The sequence below is a fragment of the Oryzias latipes genome, chromosome 14 (genome assembly GCF_002234675.1).
Source record: "Oryzias latipes chromosome 14, ASM223467v1".
NCBI lineage: Eukaryota > Metazoa > Chordata > Actinopteri > Beloniformes > Adrianichthyidae > Oryzias > Oryzias latipes.
Genome location: NC_019872.2, coordinates 25,540,528 through 25,553,023, shown reverse-complemented (window position 1 = coordinate 25,553,023; position 12,496 = coordinate 25,540,528). Strand labels below are relative to the sequence as shown.

Here is a 12,496-nt window from a genome sequence, read left to right as displayed (position 1 = left end):
CATGTCAGCTCAGTATTTATAGATCATTGACAGAATACATTTTTCCTACTGCAGCCATGGGTCAGGTCCTGCTGATGATTTTTCGTACTTTGTGATGGTAATGGCAGTGCATGATGAAATGCAGGAAAACGTTATTTTTTCGGTGTTTCTCAGGAAATGGAGCAAAGTCACTTTAAAGAGGTTAAACTTCAATTTTTTTTGGCCAGCTTTGGATACACTTGACACTCTTGTTACTGTCAAAGGACACAGATTGCAGTTTCGTCTGGTGTTACAACCTAACATCCAGACATATTGACACTTAGTGGAAGAAGATGGGAACGTCCACTCTATGTGCGGTGAGGCGATGGATAATGCTTTTTCACTAAAAGAGAAACACAAATGATAGAATAAAAAAACAGCTCCTTATGAAATCTATCTTCCCCTGCTCCCAGCAGCTTTTAACAGGCAACCACCTGACAGTCTGTTTCTGAGGCCTTTAGGGTCGTCTCCATTGACTGTATGTGAGAAGTAGACTGAGTGTGACGTCATCCATAGAAAATGGCTTACTTACGGCTTCAGGGAAATAAAGTCAATTCAGTCGCCAGTATTTTACGATATGATCGCTGGTAGTAATACTATGGTCACAAATACAACTGCCACCGTGTGATTGGGAGGTATTGGCAGAATCATCAAGATTTTAGATTCCCGCCCACTTTTTGAAAATGTATTGGCATGGCCATGAATGTAGACAGCAGACGTCCGTAAGTCAAACAGTAAAGACGTCATTATGAAATCGGGCGGCCACAGGGTGGAGGCAGCCAGATCGCCGGTCGGCAGCAGTTCTGAATGGACGATGTTTAAATATCTGCAGACGGCAACCGTCCAAATTAAGTGCCTGGGGGTTTATAAAAAGCGGTACACATACCCTCCAAGAAACCCAACGAGGGCAAAGCCCCAGCGCCCAAGAAAAATAAGATCCAAGGGGTCCAACCACAGCAGAATTTATTGCTGGACCCACAGTGGCCAGGATCTCCAGATTGATGTCTGGTCAACACAGGGGCCCATGGCCCATGTCAACAGTGCCTGAGCTGCTACTGTACAATTTTCAACAATCAGTTGGGGGCAGTCCCACTGGGTGGACTATGTCTCTCGGCTGGCCTGGGAATACCTCGGGGTCCCCCCAGAGAAGTTGGAGGAAGTGTCTGGGGCGAGGGAAGTCTGATCATCTCCGCTTAGACTGCTGCCCCCGCAACCCGGTCCCGGATAAGAGGAGGAAGATGGATGGATGGATGGATGGGTGGGTGGATGGATGGATGGATGGATGGATGGATGGATGGATGGATGGATGGATGGAGATGGTGGCAGGGGGACGACAGCGCGGGGATAGGGGGTGGCAGTCCAAAATGGCCCAATCATCAGTGGAAATTTGGAGACCCTCATTTCAGTCAATTAGCGTGTTGCTGCTTTTCTGCCACCCGCCTGTCACTGGTCTACCACCGCGCAACCTCCAAATGTGCCCGAGGGGCCACTGACCAATGTAAAAGGAATCCTCCAGTTGCCGCAAAATTGTAACTTTTTCTTAAAACCTCCATGACCGCCGAGTGGCGTGTAAAAATCTTACTGCCGCCTCCTGCCGAATTTGTTGAAAAACGTGCATTTAGGTTGCCTTGCAGTGGCATTTTGGGATATGTGACCATATTTGAGCTGCGATTAGTCCAAGTCAGTGTCAGTCATTGTTTGTATTGCACTGTCACTACAAAAAATCTGTCAAAAGTTTCGAACATTGGATATGAGACTACAAAATTTTATAGAGGGATCTTATTTGCCAGTTTATGACTTTGATAACTTGCACTGCAGAAAATATATAATGAAAAAAAATGTGGATAGGAAGAACATGTTAAAAACTACTTCCTGTTTGGAACGCCATGGGGGAGGGGTCACTCAGTCTAGCTCTCATTTATGCTCAATGGTTGTTTTTACCTGTGCTTTTCATTACCCTAATGATCCTGTAGAAGAATTCATCCTCAGCATCCCCTTCATTAATACCAATTCACTAAAACTTAAGAGATGTCCTCAGTCCCTCCTGGTTTATTTATATGTTTTAAATTAAATAGATGTGTTTTTTTGTTTTTTTTAAAGAGGTTGTGTTTTGCGCTAATGGATAATTCATTTGGAAAAAAAAGTCAGAAGCCAGGGAGTTTTTATTATAAATCTACTGAGAACAGGGACATTTAGACGTAATTTTGTTTTTGCACTTTAGAAAACCCTAACATTTCTTTAACTGCCATTCTCTGTAGCTGTAGGATAACTTAGATACTGAAATTATTATTGCAATCCAAGAAGCTTTGGCCTGTGGGGCCTCCACTTTAGCTTTGAGGAGGTTGCTGCGAGTCTGAAAGAAGCAAGTCCAGTAAGTAGTCCTGAACACCATGAACACTTGACCATAAAGTCATTTATTTATTCCAAAGGTAAAGCTTAAGGCACTTTTTTTCTTTTAAAAGTAAAAACTTTCACTGTGATGCACGGCAAGCTGTCTTGTCAGTGCAATTATTACATTTAGAAAATGTTGTTGAGTATTGCAGTACATTGCATTACATGTCATTACTGTAACCATTAAAAGCATTCCTCCATATCAAACTGTATCCAAGTATGTGTGAAATAGCGACATTCTCGACAGTATTCAGCTCTAGTCCTCCATCAGACACGGTTAGTGTTGCAGCAGCACGCTGCAAAAAAGACTCTGATGTGGACATGGAAATGCATGATGCAAAAGCTGTGCAATGCTGACTATCCAAAAGTGCTTCACACAACCTCAGTTAAACAGAATAAATGTCTCTTTAGTTTTAATTTAAGTTTTGCTTCTCAAATCACTTCTGAAAAGGGACCGATTCAGAAGTTTGTTCTGATTGTATACGTCAGCTGAATTACATTTCCCGCTTATCACAGACAAAAAACAGGGTTTTGGTATTTAATTCAGTGTACTGGTGAAATCATTAAGTTATTTAAAAAACTAAAGTGAATGCAATTAGGCAGATTTATCTGAATTTTAGAGCTATATAGTCTTTACTCAAAAAAAGATTCGAAATATATAATCCACTGGCACTAGTAGAATTTATCTTGCTAAGAACATTTTAAAAATAAATTACGATGTCCTGCTCTTTAAACCCTGGAGAACCCGAGAACAATTTTCTGCAGGGCTTTTAAGACGAATCAAACATATTAGTTTTTGTTCGTTCATTTTAGGAAGCAGCAATTATCAGGAGCCAAAGATTAAAATCAAAAACATTTTAAAAAATCTATTAAAAAAGAAAACGAAGGCCAAATTTGGCCTCTAGGGTTAACACTAAATTTAATCTTTAAAAAGTACCATGTCTTAACTTAAGCACGTATCAATCGACAAAACAGAGTTTTACTTCTTAAAAGTAAGGCTATTTATACATTTTTCACAAAATGTATTAAAAATTTGAAGTGCAACAACAGCCTAGTTATCCCTTTTTTTAGACCAGTGGTCTGCAACCTATTGCTAAAAGAGCTATTTGGTCCAGTTTTTCACTGACCAAAACCCAGCGAGTGTTCCAAAGTCACCGTTAGAAAACTTCTCTTTATTTATGTTTGTGCGACCATTAAGTCTTTCATTTATATAATGAAGCTTTCAAATATTTACAATCCTTGAATTATTGTAATTTTCTTTATAGAACAGTGTTTTTACTTTTGACCGACACGTTTTTTTGTTTTTTATTTTCAAAATAAAATACATCCTGTGTCAAGTCAGATTCTGCAGCAGATTTTCTTGAGTAAAAAAATCCAGGAACCCAATACCTGTTGTTATATGCATTTATACTGTTATAACTCAAACACAACTTTATAGTTTCTGAAAACCAAGCATATTTTTTTTCCTTGAAACAAAACCCCTCACCGTTCACAAATAAAAAATTCTGCTTAAATAATTTGTACAGTAGGAAACATATAAAATTGTTTCAATAGAGCTAAAACCTCAAATAAAACGTTTTTAAGATCAAATGATGCAACTTGAAATGTAATATTTATTGTCCTGAAAAAAAGTTGCTGCATCTTACTAAAGATTTACTAGTTTTGCTGTAAATCACGTGTAAAAATATACTTAAAGTAGTTTATTTCACATTGACATACAACCAATTACAAAGACCAGATTCTCAGGGAGGCAATGCGTATATTCTGTGAAGGACAGAGTGTGTCCTTTTATTGCTTCATCATTTTCATTGCCTTTGTTGTTGTTTTTTGTCTTTTGTGTTGTTGTTTTCTTCCATGATTTTTCCATCTGTTCTGTTGGACTCCTCAGAGTATTCCTTTACAAGTAAGTTTTTCTTTTCCATGTCTTTCTGCTTTGTTTTTTCTCTGCCTTTATCACTTTTTATTTGAGTTTTTGCAGTTTTGCTTTATCATTTATACATCTTTGAGCAGATTCTTGATGAAGCTTTTCTGTTTAATAAAGAAAAAGATGAATGAAAATGATCACCAAGCTGTATAAAAATATGTATCTTTACATTTAGATTATTTTCTGTTCTGAGATGATTTTAAAAAAGCATTTTTTGTCCCATAAAGTGTAAAAAAAAAAGTATTCTGTTCAAAAACGATAAATAACTTGTCATTTCAAGCATATTAATCCAAAACAAAATAATGAGATACACTTTTTCAATGGGATTTTAATTGTGTTTTATTTACTCGACACTTGATTAAAAACTTGAGCAGTATAATATATTTATGAGACTTATATTACAAACTAACATTTAAAAGATGGTATTATTTCATCAATAAACAAGAATAAATCATGACAAGGAAGGAGAATTAATAACTTGTTGTGGTGATGAGCATAAAAACTACTGAAACATGAATAAAAGTACTTATTTCCCTTGAAAGAAGTACGCAGTAAGTTTATAAGCACCTTTTAACCCTTGTGCTATCTTAGATGACCCCACCCTTACATTGACGTGTTATTCCTACCATGACAAAGGTGGATAAAGGTGGAAAGATTTCATGTAATCCATGGACACCAGTGAAGATCACAAATCATTGAAGAAAAAAGGTTTAACACACTGTCTAGTGGGTCTAGATGACCCAACTCCCAATGTTAAAGTGTCTAGGATAGCACAAGGGTTACATTGGGTTTTTGGAGGGGTGAGAGTTGCTGAAGGTGGCTGTGGCTCCCCCTACTGGTGGAGGCAGAGAAAAAATGAGTTAATGACAAAATTTTGGATTTTACCTTAATTTTGCATAGCTGGTAATTTAAACCAGTCATTGTGGGGATTATTTTTAATTATATTCTTTTAATTTATTTTTAAAAATTTGTAAAATTGTTCTTTGAAAGATATATTTAGAATGTTTTTCTCCACTACATTACATTTATGTTAGGCAGAAAAAATCTAAATTGCGGATGCTTTTCTGCAATATCATAGCATGCTGTTGCTTTACACACAATCAGCTGACTTACTATGCTAAAAAATAATTAAAAATAATCTTCTGATTGTGTAAAGATTTTTCTGACATTTGCCTTCAAAGGATGGTGCAGAAAAACACAGCCAGACAAAATACAAGCAAATAAAGCAAAACCAGGTTTAAAAAGCTGACTAAACTGAATTTAAAAGATAGAAATGGACAATTCAATGCATAAGTAATAGCAAGCCTTTGAAAAATACTACATGCCCGTTGTTCATTCATGCATTTTACGCTGATGCAAAAACTGAAAACATCCCAGCTCGACTGGACGCTTCCTGACTGATTTTGTACTTAGTGTAACTCAAAAGGCTCTTGTTCCTCTTTTCCGCCATCTTTCAGTTTCCTCAGAGACTCTGCCCTCTATTGCTGCCACCATTTTGCCCCTTAGTGAGTATGCCAGTTCAGCAGTGTGCTTTGTGTATGTCCTCACTCGCATCTGTTGTACTCGCTTGGCCTCACAATTAGTGTAGATGTTTGTTCCTGGTGTAGCTCATTAAAAGTGTCATACTTTCAATATTATAATATTATTATTATAAACATGTAACTCACATGCTTTATTAGCTCTGCTAAATGTGTTGGGGGGGGGACCCAAACTTTGTTCATAATATTTGTCCAAACATGTGGGTTATGAGTGTGGAGTTGTGTGTGGCACAATTAACTGTGACTAAAATCCAAGTGCACACGTGTGACTAAAGAGTTTTTGGTGTTTGGTGTGATGTGAGGAAATGTCAGAGGGGTTTGGTGGGGTAGAAGTGATAGGTAAACCTGTATGTGTGAAGGCGGCTGGTTTACAGCAAACTAATGAATCCATATTCCACCATACGCTTCACTTGTTTTGACCAAATCTGACGTGAAGTTCTAGCATCTAATGGATTGACTTTGTTATGACAGTTCTACTTGAGTACCAGATGATAAATCCTGCACGTTTGTATTATCACCATCTTTTTTGGATGGATGGATGGATGGATGGATGGATGGATGGATGGATGGATATCATGCCTTGTCAGGTTATTTATTTATGAATTGATTTGACTCTAAACATTTCAAAGAAAATAAAGAAAATCCACATAGTTCGTTAGTTAGTCAGCTAGTTAGTTGCTAAAAAATGAACCGATTAATTTCCAAATATTCTAAATACTGTGTAAATAAATTAAATATATGTATACATTCTTTTTCATAAATAGTTTTATTTGAACGTATACATACAGTAAATGAATAAATAGTAATTTAGAATAATTATTTTCAAATAGAGTTGAACTAATTGCTAAAAGGGAGTGGGAGGAAGAGTACACAGAATTTACTTCACTTTGTTTTTACATAGTCACCCTAATATTTGGTCTAATAAAACTACCTAATCATAGTAACTTGGTTAAGTCTCATTTTAACTGCATTGCATTGTTTTTATTCACCTAATTATTCAGATTTATTCTTTTTTTGGTCATCTCAAAAATATATCAAAAGCCATGGTTATGTGTACCAGTTTACTTTAAATCCATTATTTTAAGAAGCTTCCCGTATCTTTCCCATCTTTTTTCTTGCCATTGTTTCCTGCAGGCAACGTGATTCCATCTGCTAACCACTCTTGTATTTAACCTAAAGGAGGAAAGAGATTCTCAAAGTCTGGATTGGTCATATGCTGGAGTAGTTGAAAACACTACGTTCTTCTTGAATGCAGCCTCCTTCTCAGGAGCTTAGAGATGACCAGGTAGTTTTCTGCCCTCTGGAAGGTCAGCAGTTCAATGCCTGGCCTCTTTGGTCCACATGTTGAAGAACACTTGAGCAAAGCTGAGGAAGAATAGACACAGAGGGAGAAAGCAGAGTGTGAAAGTTCATGTGTCCTGCGACGTTTGAGCACTTTTGAGTGGACAAGAGAAGTGCTATATATATATAAATGCTGTCCATTTTTTGGCTGTTCAGGTTCATTCACTGCTCCATCACTGTCATTCTATCTTAATTAAGTCATTTCTAAGAAATAAAACCTAATTCACTGCAGATTGTTTTCTTCTCTTCCTTGTGTTGTAAAACAACCTGTATGTTGCATGTTTTAACTAATTGAGCATTTTTGCTAACTAGTTTTTGACCTCAAACTTCTCATCTGTTTTATATTTCTATGCTGCACTCTTAAAGGCTTAAAGGGTGTCTAAGGTTGCAGCTTTCTCACTTACCCAATACCAGCATAATGTAAAGCCTTAGTCACCACTTCCCCTTCTTTACAAGTGGATACAAGCTTTCTGTAGGTAAAAAAACGGGGCAAACCTGAATGGGGTTCGCAGGTGGCCTGATCAAAATATATAATTTTATATATTTTATTGTATACATTTAATCGTATTCTTAATTTAATGGTTTTTATCTTTTAATACATTGTATGCAGTTAATTTTAGCATCTTATGATTTTAACCATTTTTGCCCGTGTATGCGTGGGTTTTCTCCGGGATCTCCGGCTTCCCCCCACCGTCCAAAAACATGCTTCATAGGTTGATTGGCAACTCTAAATTGTCCATAGGTGTGAGTGTGAGAGTGAATGGATGTGTGATTGAGGACATTCTACCCTGCGACAGACTGGCGACCAGTCCAGGGCATCCCTTGCCTTCGCCCAAGTGGCCGGGATAGGCTCCGGCAACCCCGTGACCCCAAAAGGGAATAAAACGGTAAAGAAGATGAATGAATGAATGATTTTAGCCCCAGCGACCATTTACGGGTCCAGACAACCCAAAAACCCACAGGACTCGTTCAGGTGCATGTGACTAAGACTTAAGTCAGACAGTGGCAGATAATGTGAAAGTGATGGCTTTGTGTTAGGGGTGTAACAATTCTAACAAACTCAGAGAGAAATATTTAACAGTGCAGGTGAAGTTTTCGAGATTCCTTGTATTTCGTGCAATATAATCAAGTGTAAATTTAATGTTTACAAAAAAACAAGTAAACATTATTTTGTTTTATTATAATACCACACTGTATGGTCGTGTGTATTTGCAAAATTCAAAGTGTTCCCAGGATTCGGACTGGAATGATGGAATGACCGTTTTTTGATGACATCACGTTTTGTCAGCTGTTATGTGTTATTTTTTACGTATAGTAAAAGAAACCTATTGTTGGTATTTTCTAAGAACGATTTATTTTGTTTTAAAAGAAAATGTTATAGTGGTATAGGTCGATTTAATGAACAACTATTTCAGACAAATTGATGTGGTTGGAGTGTAGGAATAGAAGTCGATCCATCAATGCATCGATTTACTGATTCATCGTTACGCCCCTACTTTGTGTGTTGCACTTTGTTTAGAAGTCAGGTAGGAAGAAAACCATTTTATCCCTTTCCTATGGACTTTTTTCTACATTTAGCTTTTTATTGAGTGGTTGTTCTAAAGTAAAACAAAAAAAAAAGGTGTTTAGTGATTTTGTCTTGTTTTCACTCCCGATATCAGTTTATTTTGTTTCTTAACTCATCTCTAATGTTTCTAAGATACATTGTGGCTCATAGTTCAATTAAGCTATTCTTAGTTCTAGGCTAACATTCAATGTTTTCTGCTTTTCTACTCACAAAACAAAAAAATGTCACGGGTTTGTTTAGATTGAGAAGATACATTTTAGCTATTATTCAACTGCCTTTGCATGTGCGACAGATGTCATTGTTGGGTGTTATTTATCGTGCTGACATTGCGTTGCAGCAGAATTCTCTATGCATTTTAAAAACAGCTTTCACACTCAAACTGTAGCTCCATTTAACAACATAAAATGTCATAACAGCCCTGATGATTACAGCAAATCCTCACAGAAAATGAAAAGAGCTGCCGATTGGATAGATGAGGCAATTCCTGGCAGGTTCTGGTTGTGTCTTAAAGTCTTGCTTTTGTGTTTGCTTATTCACTTGAAATGTTTTTGACAACCAAAACAAAGCTGTCAGCTGCTTCATGTCTTGAATATCATGTTTTTTTCTACCCTAAGTATTAATTATTTACACATTTCTTTATTTTGCCTTGTTTAAAATGTGTTTTCTTAACATTTCCATTTGTTTTGTGTTGTTTTGTTGACATGTTTTCATAATTTCCAACTGTTTTGTATGTTTACCCACGCACCCCTCCCCAACCAACCTGACTGCAAACCCCCCACCGCCAATCCCCAACTCCTCCCGTGTTTTCCCAATCATGTCCGTGCGCATCATGTGACTTTGTCATGTGGCTCTTGCATGGTGCTGATGATGTCGTCCTCGCTGGCCCACAGAAGGTAAATCCTCTTTGTTTAAAAGGCATTTCTGAAATGAAATTTTGAAAACACTTTCAGTTTCATTTTTGCCATTTTCACCTCTTCAGACCGTTCATGACCTAACTACTCAACGTTAAAATAGATTTCCATTCATGCTCAGACTCTTCTTCTCTTCTACTATGACCCTTTTCAACAGTTTTCCTCACTAAGTAGGAAAATCGTTTCATCTCTGAATGCCTTTTTTTCCTTCAATGGTCCAATCAATTAATGACATAATTCACAACTTAATATTCTCTCTCAGTTTAATCTATATTCATCTCTGCAGAAAAGGAAAATCTAGATAAACTTAATTCTGCTTAAAAGAACTTAATTAACTTTTGTTGATAGTTTTGGTAACTCCTGATAAGCTCATTTAACTCATTTAATTTAACAAATGCCCCAACTCTGTTGAGAAGATACATTTTAACAATTACTCAACTGCCTTTGCAAGGCATCCATAATAAATAAAAATACATTATGCTAATTGACCAATACCGTTAGATTTGCATCAATTTTTTTTCAATGATATACAAAAATAATGTTTTTTAGAAGCAAAGCAGGTAATACAGATAGTCAGTCTTTGATTTATGTAGCGAACTCCTGTCCTAATGTTGGCAAGTATCATGAAACTCAATAACATTCTGTGAAATTTTCATGAGACTGATTCAATAAGGGAAAAAGTTAAAGGAAACATTTTCCAAAATGTCCAAACCAAAAATATAATTAGAAAAAGGCCTTAGTCACAACTAACATTGTGGTTGTTAAGGGGCTTGTTGAGGGCAACAAACTGGAAAATCTGTTCAAAATATCAAGCTCCTGAACCTGTTGAGCAATATGTTTTTCTTTGGGTAAACCACGAGCGACGGGTCGTAGTGAACATTTTTGCTACATGCAAGAGAAAAGCTACATTCACACCATCCTCATGGGTTCAAGCAACCAGTTTCCATTAAAAGTCTATGTAAAAGCGTGTAGATGTTTTGGGCTTTCGCATTCAAAACACCCGCATTCATGTGTCACTATGCAAGTTTCTACGGCCGCTCGACGTACAAAACGTGCAGCCATTGAACATGCTTTGAATGTTGCGACAGCTCAAATTTGGACTTATCAGGGACTCAGATTTGGTAGTGACTTATTGGGGACATCCCCTTTAAGCTCGGATGTGCCAACCATTTGAGAATTGATCAATCGGGGAAAATAAATGATTTTGGTTTGTGCCCGGCCAGAATCATGTGACACCAAGTCCTTCATGTATCATACTAGACCTGTGAAAGAAAATGCCTGGAACAACATTTTTGTGACATTTGCACTGTTTAGACATTTCTCACCAAGCCTCTTATAGCTATATATGAGCTAGTAAACAGTAGAAAAAGATTGAAAAAAAATAAGCCTCTCCCTGCTTCTCCAATGTGAACACCACGGGCTAAATTGCACGTCAAAGAATGCGCGATATTGAACGTGCGTCACATACCTATTTTGAATGTAGCATCAGTAAGGGTAAAGCAGGTGAGGCGCAGGCGCGTCGTGAGGATTTTTAAGTCTTCCGTTTCCTTAAATTGTGCAAATGTCCATGTAGCCTGTTGCATCCTGAATGTTAAAAATTAGAAATTGGAGTCTAGTTTGTTCAGGCATCCTATACGGGCATCCTATACAGATCACGTGCCCACCCTATGCGTGCATCACTTGCGCGCAGTCAGTAAGGTGCCAATTCTAGCGTCTGACTAATGACTAGATTGCGGCATAAGGACACCATACGACAATATCACCTGTACGTCTTAAATCTGGGAAATTTCTACTAGCCTTACAAATACTTAGCAATACACTCACCCCATGCACAATAATCATATGTTTCAGTTCCATTATGTCCCCTGAGGTGGTCGTACGAGCCTCAAGGGAACTTCAAGAAACACCTACGTCAAACTTAAGATGCATCTGCTTCTCCCTACGACCTAAAAACCTGCAGCACTCGTGCAGGGATTGGCTCGTACATTTGCATGTGACTAAGGCTTAATAAAACTCTTCATTTCAATCGATATTATAAAAAGCAAAAGCTTAAAAAGAACTCTGCTAGAAGATGTTCTTACCATTTTATGTCTGATTTTAGTTTGTGTTTTAGTGGATTCGTTTTAGTACTAATGAAAATTTGTATTTTTTTCTTTAGTTTTTATTTTTTAATAATAATTTGTTAAAGTCAATAGGCAAATCTCAAAAATAGCCATTTAAACACATCTACATGTAGCTATCCATTGAGTCGATTGGTTTAGCTTTACCCCATCAGACTAAATGCATTGATTGGACTCACAGGGACCCGTTGCAATGTTGTTGCATGCAAAACTGTTTTCTCTCATTGTTGTTGCATGTTCCTTCACTGTAAAAGCTGACATTCCTTCCTGCATGTGTCTGTCTTTTGTGTGATGTGTTTCTGAGGGTTCAACTTGTTTCTAATCACTCAGTAGTAGATCTATTTTCTACACTTAAAAAAACAAATTTGTTAAAGTTCATAACATCTGCAACATTTTGTTTCTTTTGCAATAGAAATGTCAGCATCATGTGGAAGAAGCTGCATGGAAATCTGTCATTAAAACTTCAAAATTAACTCTTCTTTTTTTTGCAGCATGTTTTCATTAACTTGTTGGTTTTTCTAACCTGATAGCTCTGAATCTGGAGTTGAAAGCAGGTTGTCATGCCATCCTAAAGTCTTTGCATGTTTTTGAGGTCAAGGACCTGACTGTTTCTCTCATAATTATATGGTGGCACCTTCTGTCCTGCCTGGTGCTTCCATGTTTAACTATCTTTTCTGTGTTTGTAG

At 37.1% G+C, this 12,496-nt stretch overlaps 1 protein-coding gene across 18 annotated transcripts in view; it reads left to right on the top strand.

Moving 5' to 3' along the window:
* LOC101173164 (neural cell adhesion molecule 1) overlaps positions 1–12,496 on the top strand; it is a 309,611-nt gene that overhangs the window by 264,097 nt on the left and 33,018 nt on the right. For 5 of the 18 annotated variants that reach the window (XM_023962559.1, XM_023962561.1, XM_020709133.2 and 2 more), the window contains one exon: positions 9,670–9,672. The exons of 5 other annotated variants lie outside the window; for them this stretch is intronic. In XM_023962559.1, coding sequence (XP_023818327.1) covers positions 9,670–9,672 — 3 coding nt within the window. Of the gene's footprint in view, positions 1–4,297; positions 4,313–5,790; positions 5,839–7,005; positions 7,728–9,669; positions 9,673–12,496 lie in introns of those variants that run through there. 8 more of the 18 variants (XM_023962556.1, XM_023962554.1, XM_023962563.1 and 5 more) reach the window with 5 other exon arrangements.